Here is a 17,333-nt window from a genome sequence, read left to right as displayed (position 1 = left end):
TTGAGCCTGGAATAATAAGAGTTCATATTTCCGAGCATACTTTCTCAATATAAAAAATGTAAGTAATGTACATGTGTGTTTATTACTGTAGCTTAAATCCATTCCCTCTGACTTCCAGCTAATCCTTCTGACAAAGTCTCGGGTTCAAAAAAAATATGATGTCATGCGTGAAAAGAGAACACACAACACAGTTTAAGCCTCTCTGATCAGCACATAGGATTATATTCCCGAACCTGCAGCCTTGAAGTGTGTGAACTGCTAATTATGCTGATGACTTTCCAAATCTGCTCTGTAGATGAAAAAAAAGCTGTTTCTTGTCATCTTCCTGTTATTTATTTATTATTTTACAGCACAGTAAATGACTAACCATAAGTCAGCGTCAGTAAAAACTAATGAGGGAAGAGATATGATCATTTGTATTTGCCCAGAAAGTAATATAATGGAGTTTCAGATTCATAAAAAAGAACAAAGACAGTGAAAATTAAAGAAAAGCAATTACATTTTAAAGCGTTAATCCAAATGGCAGATTCATGACTGCTAAAGTTTTAGCAGGATTTTAAAAGTAAAGTCCTACACTGTGAAAAAGCTCTGTTACAAGTTAAGCACTGCATTGCAATTTTACTTTGAGAAAAAGGAAATAAAAGTGGAAATGTCCCCTGTGACTATTATATTATTGATTATTATTACTCGTTCATTATTATAAATGTATTAATTTAACTGTTGTAGTTGGTTAAGTTGGAGCTACACAACTGAACCGAATAATTATTTTCATTGTGGATTTAACTGCTGATTATTTTCTCAAATTGATACATTTTTTTGTGTCTGAAAATTCTGAAAATAATTAGAAATGCCTGTCACAATAACCTAGAGCCCCAAAATGAGCTTTTCACTGTGCTTGTTTTGTTCAACCAACAGTACAAAATTTAAAATGATTAATAATACATTTAGAATATTGTAATAATTACTAACAAAAAGCAGCATATTCTCACATTTGTGAAGTTAATTGGCTAGTTCATTTTTATAACAAAACATCAAATTTTATTAGCTTTTCATATGTTTCATATGCAAAAATCAAAGTCAAGAAAGTAAAGCTGTCAAAAAATTTCACAAAGTACAACGTTGTTGAGATGTTGTTGAGAGGAAGACAGTAATTTTTTTTACATAAAAATACAATATGCAAAAGTAAAAAAAAGATTAGTCATATGATGACATCATATCCCCTTTGTGCATGTGTCGGCATTGTGGTTGTCTGTCATAAATAAGATGAGATAATACAGAAATGGTTTAATCCCGAAAGGAAATTCTGTTTCCAGATTGCTCCAACGTTGCAAAAACAACCACAATATAGGATAACATAAGAAAAACAATGAACAAAAAAGGTAACAATAGAGAAAAAAATGTTTTTTTTAATCCAGCCTTAAGCTACAATACACAATAAACTTTTAGATTTTGGTTATTTTAAAGTATACATTTGAACCTGCTCGAGGATTTTAGACATCTGGATGTTAAAATATCAGAGAAACGAGCTGAGTAAATGTTGAGCTCAGCTCACTGCCCTTCCTTTTAATGTCCTGTCACTACCAAACAGCATAAGAAACAGAAACTGCTTTGTTCTGTGGAGAGGACGAGACCTCTGTGGATAATTCAGCTCTTGATAAAAACCCTCCTGAACAATAAACATTGAAGAAAACCAAACTGGTAGAAGCTGACTGAAATAACGCCATTAGTGGTGGAAAACAACTCCCATGATCCAATGCTACTTCAAAACGTCTTCTGTTATGGTTTTGATTGGGAGACCCCAAACGTCAGAAAATTATTATCATCCCTTAAAGTACAGTACTTGAGTAGATGTATTTAGTTACTTTCTAGACTAGCATCTTAAAAGCACAAAATACAAACAAACAGCTTCTCTCATCTTCTATATTTACACCCACAGCATTGTGCTAAAACACCAGCATCTACACTGTTGTCTTCCTATGCCTCACACACACACACACACACACACACACACACACACACACACACACACACACTGGGGACACAATGAGAGATGTGAAACATCTGTTTGGTGGCAGCACACAGTTTCTGCAGAGTTGCTAATGAGCGTACTGGGTTATGGCAAGGTCTTGGATCTATGGCGCTCCCTCCCTGCCTGACTTGTTATCACCAACCCTCTGACTTGCTCTTTCTCTGTGCACACCATCCTCCAAACATGATCCATATCTAATTGGAGGTATATTTTTAGAAAGGCTTTGCCACACTTGACAAGTATCTCAGACATGGTGAGAGCTGACATGACATGGGAAATCTCAGGCCTTGGCATCGAGAACTGAAGTCATTAAGCAGATGAATAACATTTACTCTGGATGTGTCTGTGGAGGATTTGCCTTCATTCACTTAATGAAGATTTCTGATTTTGTTCCAGGTGTGGCCTTCTGGTGTCTGCTAGACATCGTGCCCATAAAGAACGAGAAGGGCGAAATGGTTCTCTTCCTCTTCTCATTCAAAGACATCACTGACACGTATGGAAGAGGCCACCACAACAGCAAGAAGGAGGGTATGTTTACAAAAAACTGCCTTTATTTGCTTACTTTGAGCATGATTTACGAGCGGGTCATTCTCTGGCCCCCAGCTTTCATTTTCTCCGTGCTCTCTTGTTCATCACTGTCACATTCTGCCCTGCAGTTTTTTTTGGGTTGGCATTCGTTCACTGAACTCAGACAATGTTTTTGCAATGGGGAGTTCGAATTGAGCAGTGGCGTGTCTTCAAGTGGAACCTGGACACAGTCTGTTGCAAATATCAAGCAGCATGCCGGGGGGAAATCATTTTGTGATAATGCAATGCAATGAAAGTCAAGTGTGTTTTTGTGGCTTACTTGTGTAACTGTAATAGGAAAGATTATTCAGCATAAAAAGCTGATAGAGTTCAGGCATTAAATCACACAATATTCTCCTCATGTGTTCTAATTGACAACTGTGACAGTTACAGATGACAAGAGGCGTAGAAGGAAGAGCAGCTCGCACTTCAGCGAGGCCAGGAAGCGTGGACGCACCATGTTGTACCACCTGACCAGCCAGTTCTCGAGGGGAGGCAAAAGAGAGGTCAACCTGGGTGGCGTGAGTACTTTAACCTCTCTCATAGACTTCCTGATTGGCTGTGGTGGGATTTTTAGTTGTGCCCTGACCAGAAGTGGAAGCAGTATTCTTATTCTTTACTTAAAAAGTACTAATACAGCACTTTGAAAATACTTCACTGCAAGTAAAAGTCCTGCATTCAAAACCTTACTGAAGTAAAAGTATGTAAGTATTACAAACCAAACAACCACATACATCATATGTTCCTAAAATATGACACAGGAGAACTTCCAAAATTAGCATCCATACTGGTGGCAGGAGATCAGCACATCCTCCTTATAAACATGTTTATTATGTTGAGTAACACTCACAGTTTTGTTAGGTTTAGGCTACCAAACTACTTTGTTAAGGTTCAGGTGAAATGGTTTGTCGCTAGAAAAGATAATTAAAAAGTTAAATAAATGCACATAACTGCAGTGAAAGTGACTTTACGTTCAATGTAGCTTTGAAAAGCATCAAAAGTAAAAATTCTAGTTGGGCAGCAAAATGTCCCCTGTAATAGTCTGTTGCTGAAAGAGCTGCTCAGAGACCCCACAGTGTCATGCAGGGGGTGAGAGGGGTTGCAGTGGCAGCAGCTCTGTCTCCCAGGGTGCAGGACTTGGTCCTGGTGATGGAGGTCAGAAGGTTGGTGTTGGGAGATCGTAGGTGTCGAGTGGGGGAGCGATGTTGGAGGAGGACTGTAAGGTATGGGGGGAAGCAAGGTTACTGAGGGCTTTGTAGGTGATGAGTAGGATCTGTTGCTGTATTGGGAGCTAGTGTTGAAGGATGGGTGTGATGTGTTCTCGGGAGTGGTAATGGGTCAGCAACCGGGCAGCTGAGTGCTGGACATATTGAAGGTTTTGGAGGTCGGTGGAGGGGAGGCTGTAAAGAATGCTGTTGCAATAAGGAGGTTATGAAAGTGGGAATTTGGTTTCTGCAGCAAAGGACGAAGACGTGCGATGTTAACTGTTATATATGATGTTTTTGAATTATTTTTTACAGCTGCCTTAATGTGTACGTTGCATTTTTTTAAGGTTGAGCTAATTTTACATCCATCCATTTTTAACTTCTTCATGTACAGTTTAATCTACTGTATCTGTTTGGATGCCATCCTCCCGATGCTTATAAAATGGACTATTTCTCACTTGGTGTTGTCCATTTTCATAACAGAATAGCTTTCAATGATGTAACTCGTCGTTGAATCGTGCAGAGTATGTGAGTTCTCAATTTGTCATGTGCTGTAACTTGTTCTTTTTCCCCTTTTGGCGTGTGCACATATAAAAGAAGCTACACCTATAATCGTACCTGAATGTAGGAGTACAGAAGCTCAACTGTTTGAGAGTTGTGTGGTAGTGGGCGTGTTTCAATAAAAAAGGATTGAACCTGCGAGAACCACGTATCTCTAAGAAATAACTTTTTATCCTGTCAAAAAAGAAAACAGCCCCGTTTTCTGCTTCGTGATGATGTATTTTCCATCCAATCCAAGTGGGGTTTTAAATAGTTTATTGAGCTTAAGAATGTTCCTCAACACATAAAGGAACACTTCATCCCTCAGTTTATCACAAATACTCATAATCAACACACCTGAAGATATATGTTTCTCACTGGACAGGAAGGGTATGAAAAATTGAAATTTGAAAAGTAATATGTCCTTGCTGTGGAGTAGAAGTATAAAGTTGCATTAAATGGAATTTCTGAAATGCCCTCTAAGAAAATAGGAGTTACTCAGACATGCGGCGCCCTCAATCTTGAACTTGAATTATTAATGTTAATATCTAAAAGATGAGTTTTTTGACCCAGATTCCCTGTGTGGCTTATCTTGAAAATTCATCAAATGGGTTTTTACTATTTTAAGTTTACTGAATGGTTTTAATCTTTGTTTCTGTTGCATTTATTTGTACAGAAGCTGTTGTTTGGTGGCTTTAAATGGACGAATAGGAAGGTCATAGTGGCTGCTGGGAGGCACAATATGCTTGTCACTGTCGGTGAGGTGTTATTGGTCATGAGGGAGGCGGGATGCATCATTGCCACTTGTGTTTGGGACTGTCTGGACATGCCAACACCTCGCCATGATGCTCATTGATGTAGGTCATTATGTCACCAGCTGTGGCCTTAAATTACTTTTGCCCTTTGGTCAAAATGAGGCTGCTGTGTCCAATGTTTCTGTACATTATCAGTCTGTAGGATAAAGGATAATATAGACTTTTTCTATATAGATTTCAACCCAAGTGTGTGAGCTTGTCGTGCAATTTCTTGCCCTCAAAGTGTTTTTGTGTTTCAAGTACCTCAAGAGGCCATTTGTTGTGGTGAAATAGACCCCAGTATATGGTCTGTTTTATCGCTACTTGTCTTATTTCTGCACAAAAGGTCTTCGTAGGCTCTGAATAATAATGTTGCACTACACTCCGAGCAAATGTTATTCATGAGACGGAGCTCCTGAGTTTTGCTCTCAGATACCAAACGGGAGCAGTTTTTCTAGCGGAGCACCATTTTGAGATAATCCCGCTCCCTCCCTGCTGAGGCTCAGTTACCAACTGGGTCTGTTCTCAAACCTGTCCTTCACAACGTGGCATTTCATCCCAGGGGGCTAAAAGCAATTCAGAACATTTCAGGGGTAAATTAAAATGAAAAAAAAAAAAAAGTTGAAAAACTGTGAGACATGTAAGATTCAAGTGGCTAATATTAGCATTTGCAAATGAAAAAACATGAAAAAAGGCTGACTGAAAGCCCTTTAAACTTTTAATGGTAATGGTATGCCCCTTACCTGGCACCAAATGTTGAGCTTCTCTTCCTCAGTGCTGCACATAATGCTAAAACCTACAAAACTTTTGAAACATGCTATGATTTTCCAGTGACCAGATACATGCCAGAGACTATTTATATATCACACAAAGAAAAAGGGGTGAAAATCAGAATAACACTTTTTTCTTCAGAAATTAGGAAGACTAGTTAGACCATATCTAGTTATTAAGAGCCTAAGGGACTTTACATTTACTTTATTCTGTAGATATTTAAATGACTAGTGCTGACATTATTTTTGAATAATCCATTAGTCAAATGACAGAAAATGTATTCAATTGTTTAAAGAAGCATTGTGTAGGATAAAGCGGTATCTAGTGATGAGTTTGCAGACTGCAACTAACTGAATGGCTCAGCCCTCCCTTTTAAAGTGTGTAGGAGAACTAATGGTGGCCTTCAGGTAACATGAAAATGCAAAAGGCCCTCTCTAGAGCCAGTAGTCGTGTTTCCATCAACAAATTATCTGCACATTTTGAAGATTTGCATGATAAAAGCTTGATGGAAACAACAAAATTGGATGAAACTTTCAAAAAAACTCTCTGTCTTTATCAAAAAATAGTTGATGCGCTAAACAGGAGATGGAAATGCTTTTTCTGAAGCAAACATTTAACTCACATGACTGATCAGCTGTTTCCGCTCTGCCGATCACAAACATGAAAAACAATTATAAATTGCCCAATTGAATGCAATTCTTGAAGACTTCTTTCCATTTTCTCTTGTGGGTGGCCAAAGTTGTCAGATTGGCAACCTCTTTTTTTGTTGGTGTTTTTTTTTCTCTGTAGTGCAGTCTCTGCTTCTACTGATTTCTGACAGATTAGCCTACAGCAATACATTACATTGCCATCTTTTGACCAAAGTACATTTCACACATCTTTGTTTATACGTTTCAAACCAGTTGATGGAAATGCCCTTAATTCACATTTTCTTTAATGCAACATTTCAAAAATTTTGCTTCAAATTAGCTTTGACTTTATTGGAAACACAGCTAGTGTTTGGTTTGTCTGTTCCTGGCTATACTAGAAACATGACGGTGTAAATATATATAACAAAACACAGAGATCCACAGTTTCAGGTGATATACTTGAATATTTTATTCTATTTCTACCACTATGTCCCCCTAAATCACACACACTGCTCCTTTGCATACTTTATTAGGTCAAACATTGTCTTATGTTATCATCAAATGTGAGGATTTGCTGCTTTTCTTAGTTTTATATCATCGTTAAATGAAGAACTTCGTCAGGCAAATCAAGCTATTTTAAAAGGTCACCTTGGGCTCTGGGAAACTGTGTTGTGTGTGACCAAAAAATTCAATAAGCAGTTCAAATAAAAAAAGCGCTGATATTGCAGTTTCTGAAAAAGGCAGTGACGAGTGTCCTCACATGAACCTGACCTGCATCCTGTTCACACCTCCAGGAACAAAAGCGCTGCTGCTGCTTTCAGACCAGACCAGCAGCTCTCTCCATGGAGTCATTGTGCTACACTTTCCTTCTGTTTGCCAAACCTCCTGCTGCCCTGCTTCCAATCCCACCTACTTACAGATGGCCCTGTTCACTGACACCGTACACACAGACACCTGTTCCACACGCGTGCACTTCCACAAAAACATTCGCACATACACTGCAGACAGTAAATGATGGCTTGAGACAAACATACTGTAAAACATCAACACATTCAAAATAATAGGCACATTACATTCAGATTTTATTTCGGCTCTCTTGGCACAAAAGTGTATTTTCACACAATTTCTATTTCTCTATCACACATTGAAATATGCAAAGAAATTCAGCAGTTAATGTGTTACAGCCTACTCTCTGACTCCCATTCCCTCTCCATTTCACACACCCTCCCCCACGCTACCTCTACAACCAGGCAAATTACCATTTTAGAGCGTTTATTAATTCCCACTGAGATTTTATTGGAAAATCCTCACAAGGGGGGCAAAAGACTTGCAGGAGAATAACCTATAACTCATGATTTTACATAAAAATCACAACAGAGAAAATTCAAAGTAGCACAAAAAACACAGCGTGATCAAGGTCCCATTCTAACAAACTTTTTCCACTTTAAATCACTTTTCAGAGATTGCATGCAGAAGAAAAAGGCGGCACTTTTGCCTAATTTATTTGTAACCTAAGGGACTGATAAGAGCATACAGTAAAATCTTTAAACACACATTCAAGCCTGTGATGATGATGCATATTAAAAATGTAGGCGTCTTTTCAGATGCAAAACAAAAACATTTGCCGCTTCGAATACAAAACAGATCTATTTCTGTGAGGTATGTGTTGTTTTTCTGGGTCTTTGACAGCTCATTGGACTGTGTCTTGTGATTCTATCAGTGACTCCGGAAAGCCTTTTATCTTGCAGACCTGCCACAAGTGTTAAACAGATACAATGCAGTTTGCATAAGAATGATATGCAAAGCAATAATGGCATGCAACACACTTGAGATTAATCGTGTTAGTGTTAGCTTGTTTGTGTGGATGGGGTGTTATCTTCTGCATTGTGTCTTCATTTGATCTATTTATATGTGCAGTTCATGTTGCATCATATTTATCAGTAGAGCTTCGACACTAAGTCAACTTATCAATTCATCGATTGACAGAAAAATAACTATTTTGATATGCCAATAATCAGCAAAGTAATTTTTCGTGCAAAAACTGTTTTCAGCCTCTCAGCTTTGAAGATTTCCTGTTTTATATCAAATTAAACTAAATATGTTTTGCTTTTGGATTGACAAAATAGGACGTTTAAAAACATCACCTTGGATTTTAAGAAACTTGGACCTTTTCCACTATTTTCTGACATCTTATTGATGAAATGATCAATCAAGAAAATAATTGGCAGATTAATTAATGATTAAAATAATCTTACAGTTGCAGCCCAATTATGAGTCAGTATTAGTATATCAGGAAACAAATCCCACATGTTGTTTTGTGATGCTTGGCTCCACCAGTCAGCTATCCTAAAACAAACATTTCTAGGCATCAGTTTTTATTTCATTTGTGTGTTTCTTCATGCAATTCTCACATTTCATAAAATTGCCTGCTCATAAAACACAACATTAGACTTTAATATCAATTCTGAGTGAAGCTTCTGCTGCTGATGGTACATTTACAAGACAAAAATGTTCAGTTTTTATTTTTTTTATTGTTTGGACACCAGATGTTATCACAGCAGTTATTTGTAAAAAAAAAAAAAAAAAAAAAAAAAAAAGGATTTACCTAATACATAATACGACATAATACATTTTCAACTGTTTTTTGCACGTTCTATTATGACGTTGGATGTAACCATAGCAACAGTAGTGGATTTTAATGTTAGCTCGTTTTAGGTTAGCTAACGTTAGTTTTCGGTTGTTGAAAAATAAACTAGCTAAAACAATTACCGCTAAGTCATTGAGACAGAGAAAAAATAAAATGGAAGAAGAAACATGGATGAGTTGGCTGCATGTAAGTAAAGCGATTTAATGCAGTAACTTTACTTAATTGTCGTTAATTGACTCGGACAAGCCAGGCACGTCCACATAGGCTAAGAAGGATCCGGATCCCTTACTAAAGTAAAAGTACTAATGCCACACTGTGGAATTATTCCGCTGCCAGTAAAAGCCCTGCATTCAAACCTTACACTATTTACCTGTAAAATATAGTTGAGTGTAAGTATAAAGTAAGTAAAGTAGCTAAAGTACATCTACTTTGTACTTAAATACAGTACTTGAGTAATGTATACGACTAAAGTTAAGTTAAGTTAAGTAAAGTTACACCACTGGCTAACGTAAATTGCAACTCGCCACGCTGTAAAAAAAAAAAAAAAAAAGTCATTTTTTGTCAAAATTGTTGTTTTTGTCTAAATCATCTCCTCAGTTGATCAGATCATGTGATTTTACCCCTTTAAGATAATGGCCTATGTCAAGTGTGTGACTTAAGCGGATTTATTATGCCTAAGTCAAAATAAAATGTGACTTAGGCAATTTTTTGAACATGCCTTTGTGACTTAAGCAAGATATGGTAACACTTTATTTTGAAGGTGTTTACATAAGAGTGACATGAGCGTGTCATAAACATGACGTGGGATGTGTCATGAACATGAATGACACTTTGAAGTAACATTAATGCCCATGATACTTGTCATGTCATGTTTCTGACAGGCTTGTGTGACTCTTATATACCTTCACATTGACACATTCAACATAAAGTGTTACCATATCTTGCTTAAGTCACAAAGACATGTCCAAAAAAATTGCCTAAGTCATTTATTTCTCTTAAGTTACATAATTCACACACAGTGTTATTACTATGTCAATAGCCATCCTTTGTTACATCCTTTTTGTGTGAAATGATAAAAAAATGTCATATGTTACAATTTTGGTGAAGTTTTTTGTGTTTCCTGCAAAACTTGAAAAAATAGTTAGGTGATTTTTTTTAACAGGGTGACAAACTGCTGTAATATTAGTCATTAGCTTTCACAAAGGAAATCAAGACAGTTACTGTAGGTTACTGTTTGTTTTTTTATTTCTTATCTCCATCATTATCAGTTCCCCTGTTTTAGCCCTCTCTCTCTCTCTCTCTCTCTCTCTCTTTCTCTCTCTCTCTCCGCTGCTTTTACATGTTTTCTCTCCCTCTCCATCTGTCACTCTAACCTCATCTCCTTTTGGCTTCATCCCTCTGGATCCTGCTGTCTCTCCCCTTATTGTCTATCTGTCACTCTGTGTAGCCCCCCCATATCTCCTGCCTCCTCTTTCTTTCATACTGTAGCTCAAATATTGAAGCACTCCATCCAACCTCCAATACTTAATTTTTTTTTACAAGTGAAAATTTAAATTGCTCTACTTGTACTCAAATACTGAAGTATTTCTGTAAGTTAATACTTAGATGTCTATATAGTTAAGATACTGTTCTTCACTCAGTTTCTAGCAAATTATTTATTGCATAGATTAAATGACCCAAAAAAATTTATATAAAAAAGATAAAAAATTAGCTCCACCTCAACAACTTTAAAGGGACTGTTCACTCCAAAATCAAAATACATATTTTCCTCCTATCTATCGTACTATTTATCAATGTAGGGTTGTATTTCTCCTTGGCTTAGCTGTAACACAATATTAGCCTCTCTTCCATGAGTAGATGCAAACTTCCTTCTGTGCAGTTGTTGGTAGTTTGGTAGAAAGAAAATAGTTGCATGACACTACTCACTATATTCAGCAACTCACAGCAGAACAATCTAGATTGGTAAATAGCAGGTAAGAGGAAAAATGTGTATTTTATTGTATTATAAAAATGTTATGCTGTTTCCATAATAATGCATGCACACAATAACGCCAACAGGGGCTTTTTTTTCGTGCACAATAAGTACTTTTTTGTTGATACAAGATATGTTTTACTGATGATACCTCTGAGATGTTGAATGCAGGACTTTAACTTGTAGTAGTATTTTTACATTGTGGTTTTTCTACTTAAAGTTAAGTAATCGGTCAAAAATACTCCTTCCGCCACTGCTATCCTCCCACTCTGACTATGTTTTTCCCATTCTGTTTTCCATCTCCTCTGTCTGTCTCCCCCTCCAGCTTTCTCTCACTTTGTCTCTCTGTCTGTTTCTTTCTGTCTGTCTCTCGGTAGCAGTTAGCTAAGAATGTCTTGCTCTGCCTCCACACCACAGCCAGCCACATCTACTCTTCACTATATCTCTATTTGTAGCTCATCAGCCTGCAAGGCAAGGAAGACAAGGGGGAGCTATATTTTTGCTGCAAGACACAACCATAGATCTGTAAATAAGACTACAGTCATAAAAAACATAGACAGTGAAACAGAGGTAGAAGTATGAGTATTTTAAGGTAGAGAGATTTATTTTATATATGTGAATATTTGTAAACTGAATTCCGTTTTGTGTATTTTCATACAGCCGAGGTTGCATACTTGCATACTTTAAATGGTCCACCACGCACTACATTGCCTCTTCAAAAACATGTTCAGCTCGCGTTTTTCTTTGCCCAAAGGCTTCTTACCAAAACACAAACACTTTGACTGAGCTGTTGTTTTGTCTGTTCTAGCAGTTTTGTTGCTGTCAACCCATGAGTATATCAGCTACTGTAACCAGGCACTCCGACAAGTAGCTCAGACTTGATTTTAAGCACTTCCCAGGGGAGAACCACTATTGCCTCTTTTCACTTTAATGCACTTATCAAAGGGATATGAATCTAGAGGCATTTTTAAGTTATGAATCAATACTTCTTTGGCTGACTGTGAAACACAGAGCTCATACTTTCTGTCCACGGCCTCTGCTCTCACATCTTATTTTCCCTCAGTTTGTCTTTTTTCTTCTTCTTCTGTTGCTCTTTGCATACTGAAGCACAAATGCTTTGAGACAGCAAATGTTTATCTTTAGTCACGTGTTGTAATTCTGTTTATTGAAGTAGAAAACTGGATTTTAGAAAGTGAATATCATATTGGCAAGTGTAGTAAGTGTAGTGATCCTATCACATATACTGAGCAAAGCAGAGTCAATTGAGAGTGGATGACTAGTATTTCCTTACTTGTGTCCATATTATAATTTAATTTATTGTTTTGACTCCAGATGCATTGCTGCAAAAAATGTAATATTTTGAGTATATAATTAAAGGCGAAGGATAGATTCTGTGCTTGAGGGCAAGCCTGAGTCTCGTGGGAAACCACATGTATCTTCTTCTCCATCAAGGACATGCTTTTATCAGTGCTAAAGCCCAAAGCATGCTGGGAGATGAAGTTGGAACAGTAAGCTCTGAGCTACAGCGTGAGTTAATGAAGTGCGAAGACCAGCTTTAGCTGTGTGACATGCAGTCCCCAAAGTGCTGGGCTTTTCTTTTCTAATCATTGCGATGTGCTCGGCTGACCGCCTCAAGTCCCAAAGGTCAGATGGACGCACTGACCTCTGTGTTGTAAGGCAAATTAAAAAAAACTGTCCAGCTTTTGCTGACATTGCTGGCCACAGCTGTTGATGGCTGTCAGCATGGTGTTCCTGCTGGATTTTCCACTGTGGTTATAACTGTCTGAGGGACTACTGTGATGAATCACTTGTCTTTTGAGCAGAGATCGTCCAGTGTCAAACAGATATTCTTAAAAACAATTTTGGCTGTTGTTTCCCCCAGTTTGAACATTTCTGCTTCCAATAGAATGACAGATATTTCACTGGGAACAATTTAAAGATTTTTCTTTTCCTTCACTCTTACTGTAGAGTGTGTCATACAGCATTTCTCTTCTTTTTGAGGTACAAGAAAAGGTTGTCCATTTTCTCCCAATTACTCTCAAATAGCCTATTCTATCCAAGTCAGAGCCCTTGCAAGGAAATCTTATGTTAAGACTCCTTTAACCAGCTCTCTTGTTGCTTGCCCACACCTGTTTGAGAAGCGGCCACATTGTTCTTGGATGGATTACTGTTCCTTTATCTCTCCTTTCTATTTCCCTCTCACCACTGTCAGAAGTAATAGCTTCCCCTCCTGTCTCCTAAACATGGTTAAGGCTATTATGTGCCAAGTGCATGGCCCCATTTAGAGAACTGCACACTCATTATGTCCCAAATGGATTCCCCACCTCATCAGCGATTGCAATTCATTCTTTCTTTGATTGGATTTCTCAATAAAAAAATTAAATGAGTGGAATGAATAAGGATCACTTCCAAAAATAAAAGCATCTGATGGCCATTGTACCGTACCACCTGACACTTGAAGCACTAATGGCATTTGGAAGTATGAAGTCAAGCCGAGGCCAAGTCATGTATGAGATTATCAAGCATCATTGTTAGTAGTAAGTTTCTCGCTCACTGACCACAGTGCTATCTCTGTCATTTTGTATTATTACTGCATGACCATTTAAAAGGTTTATCACCGTCTATAAGGAGGCTGTCAAGAATAGATAACCAGAAGCATTACCATTTCTGTTGCACTTGAGTTGCCTGCCGTACTGAATCATCAGCGGTCAGAGCACAAGAGTGGATGTTGACATTTATATTGTCTGTTGCTGCTTAATCTTGGCACAACAATGTCCATCTGATTACCATTTATTTTCACAGCACTCCACCTCATGACCATCTGGTTATCAGTTATAAGTTATTCATTTATGTAGCTTCTCTGATGTGTGTTTTTTTTGTTTGTTTGTTTGTTTTTGTTTTTTTTACATATTTCTCAGCTGAAATTCAAGAGAGTGTGTGTCTATATATATATACATATATTTATATGAGTCTGTATGCGTTTTAACCAGGTTTTTTTTTTTTTTTACTTTCACAGGGCATGATTGACAAGCCTACGTTACCGGAGTACAAAGTGGCAGCAGTGCAGAAGTCACGCTTTATTCTGCTCCACTACAGCGTGTCCAAAGCCCTGTGGGACTGGCTCATTCTGCTGGCCACCTTCTATGTGGCTGTCACCGTGCCCTACAACGTCAGCTTCACGCCGTACGATGACACTGTCACAGCTGCACGCTCCACCATCGTCAGCGATATTGTAGTGGAAATGCTCTTTATTATCGGTGAGTGTTGAAAATAAGACTTGGCCTTCTGATTTTTACCTGTAGTTCTTGTGCTGTGGCACAACTAATTACAAGGTTCAAAATTGTGGTTTCATCACCATCAGGCAATTATATCCACTTATGTTAAAATTAATGTTTAGTCAAGTCAAATCATGCAGAAATCTAAAAATCTGAATCATAATATTTTGGTGCTTTCAATTTTTTTTTCTGTCTTTACTTAAGATTTTCATCAACCATCTGTCCATTTTCTTGCCACAACAGCCACCAGGGCCTTCTTTCCTCTGAAAGTACACCAACTTCCAGGCAACCTGTGTTTTTTAGTTCCTTCAGGATGTCCTCGGTCTCTCCCAGGCACTCCTCTCACTTGATAATGCCTGGTTGGTAAACCTATAAAGGGAAGCTCTCAAGAGAAGAATTGAGGTGGCTGAACCTGAACGTGCTCCACTTACTGTAGATGAACAGAAGTTTAATTTGGAGTTCATGTTTCTCAACTTGGCACAATGAGAGAGGGGACCAGCCATATAATAGAGAAACTTTTCCTGCTTGTCAGTTCATTTACTTTGTCATTAACTAGATTAAGTTTGTTTGTTGATTGTAATTTGAATTTTTAATACATAACTGATAGATTGCATTTCAAAAGAAGAACGTTCAGGGAATATATATTATATTGGACAGGAGGTGTCCATAGTTTTTTATTTTGATGATTTTTGCAGTCAACACTAATCTGCACATTGCTCCGTGTGATTTCTAAAATGTGAAAATCTTTATTTAATTTAGCCAAAAATCATTATCACCATCCTGCCTTTTTTAGCTTTTTGTGCTGAGTGATAAGCCAACATTTCTGCAAATCTCAACAGCTTGGATGATAGATTAGGTTTCTACATCAGACCACACACCCAGAGGTCTGCCTGTTATCTGCTTGCCACATTCTGACACTAAGATAAGGATGATCCGTCTGGCAAACTCACTGATCCATAGGGATACCTTAAAACAATGACATATTCCAGCTGTTTCATATTTGAATGCATTTTACATTTCTTTGATATCATCATTTTAGATTTAAACTGTTTAAATCAGTATATTATCTATCTACTTTTATACTTTAAAAGTGTGCATTACAAACATTGGGGAGTAGTCTAAAGTATATGTGTTATATATACAATACAGGGATTACATCTGAGCATGTGACCTTTCTCACTTTTCTCACTCTATACTGTTTATAATTTTAAACACAGTTTAATGAATATGAATATATCTTTACTGTCTTTTAGTTACAGGAGGGAAAAATGACCTTCAACGTTTGTATTTGCAGACATTATTCTGAACTTCCGCACCACCTATGTGAGCCAGTCAGGACAGGTGGTGTATGAGGCACGCTCCATTTGCATTCATTACGCCACCACCTGGTTCTTTGTGGACCTGGTTGCTGCCCTGCCCTTTGACCTGCTGTATGCCTTCAACATCACAGTGGTGAGTGCAACAAAAAATATTTTTAGTTTTGCCTTCTCTTTTGTCACTGCCCTCTTTGACTGCTGACATAAGCAGCGAATAGATTACTTATAATAAACACCAATTTCCCCTGAAATGTTTAGCCTTTGGAAATACATTACCTTGCATTTTTCAAGCTTGCTATTGTTACTGCCTGCCTGTGTGACAACTTCTCCCTAAATAGTGAATTTTTATACCAGATAAGCACATTTGTTTGAGCTAAACAAGTTGCTGCTTGTCCAAGCTGTGATATTCAGCTGTCTGTATGCAGTATATGTACAGTCAAAATGTGTTTCCAGATATAACAAGGCATAGGGATTCACTTCTTGTCTCCTTTTCTATGCCTCCCATACTTGTCTCTGCTCTTTAGACCTCCCTTGTCCACCTGCTGAAAACGGTTCGCCTGCTGCGCCTCCTTCGCCTGCTTCAAAAGCTGGATCGCTACTCCCAGTACAGTGCCATGGTGCTGACCTTACTTATGTCTGTGTTTGCCCTGTTGGCACACTGGATGGCCTGCATCTGGTACATGATTGGACGCAAGGAGATAGAGACCAATGAGAGCTGGGACATTGGTGAGTCTGATTGAGTCCTTGCTGAAGAGGAAGCTGTTGAAGTATGAAGGTCAGGCTTGGTGTTCCAAGGGTAACGGATAAATGAATAGTTCAAACTGATTTTTACCATCAAGTATTCATTGTCCCCACTGTTCTCATTCTGTAAGTAAAGTCCAGTGCTGAGTCTCCAGACTTCTTCCAGTGGCCATAAGTGCACTTTAAGTCAGTTGTTTTCTTGTTTAAACAGGCAGAACTTTCAACAAATAAGACCAAAGATTCGATTTTGCTTTTGTTGTGTCCCCACTCAGTTATAAATAGCCATGGCTCACCTATTGGGATGTGTAGCTCTGCTCAGTGTTGAAATTGTGGCAAACACCATACTCTGGCACTCTAATGAGGACTGTCTGAAACACAATCAAAAGATGATATAAAAACTTGCTGGTAGGAAAGCAGCATTAGAAATGACTTGTTTGTGTCACTGAGACCAAAGAAAACCCATAATCAAAAACTGACAGGCTTTTCTAGTCTATAACCTATCTGAGGAATACCTTAGGACTTGTCTTATTATTTACACAATTGCCTGCGTCAGAATAAAGAACTTTTCCATGGTTAGGTTTTTATTACTTTCAAAATAACTACAAACAGTTCAATCCTGCAGTTTAACTGCCATTTTGATTTTTAAACAACCACAAACAACAACACGCATTCTATGACAGGCTACAGAAAAATGAAACATTTGGCCCAGTCTGCTGTGCAACATATGTGTTTCTATTTGTGTGTGTATGAGTGTGGATACATTTGTGGCAGTATATTCTGTCTTTAGGGAGATTAGGTCATACCTTCTAACGCTCTGCCTTATTTATCCCTTGAGAAACAAATCTAA

At 37.9% G+C, this 17,333-nt stretch overlaps 1 protein-coding gene across 2 annotated transcripts in view; it reads left to right on the top strand.

Annotated features, from left to right (window-relative positions):
- LOC131959618 (potassium voltage-gated channel subfamily H member 4-like) overlaps positions 1-17,333 on the top strand; it is a 48,482-nt gene that overhangs the window by 17,306 nt on the left and 13,843 nt on the right. Inside the window, exons 3-7 of one of the 2 annotated variants that reach the window (XM_059324829.1) lie at positions 2,426-2,557; positions 2,984-3,117; positions 14,171-14,411; positions 15,724-15,881; positions 16,270-16,471. In XM_059324829.1, the coding sequence (XP_059180812.1) occupies positions 2,426-2,557; positions 2,984-3,117; positions 14,171-14,411; positions 15,724-15,881; positions 16,270-16,471 (867 nt within the window). Of the gene's footprint in view, positions 1-2,425; positions 2,558-2,983; positions 3,118-9,242; positions 9,369-14,170; positions 14,412-15,723; positions 15,882-16,269; positions 16,472-17,333 lie in introns of those variants that run through there. The other variant, XM_059324830.1, reaches the window with a different exon arrangement.

Source organism: Centropristis striata, chromosome 21 (assembly GCF_030273125.1).
Source record: "Centropristis striata isolate RG_2023a ecotype Rhode Island chromosome 21, C.striata_1.0, whole genome shotgun sequence".
NCBI classification, from domain to species: domain Eukaryota; kingdom Metazoa; phylum Chordata; class Actinopteri; order Perciformes; family Serranidae; genus Centropristis; species Centropristis striata.
The sequence above is the reverse complement of the archived record's forward strand: the minus strand, read 5'-3'. Positions and strand labels throughout refer to the sequence as shown.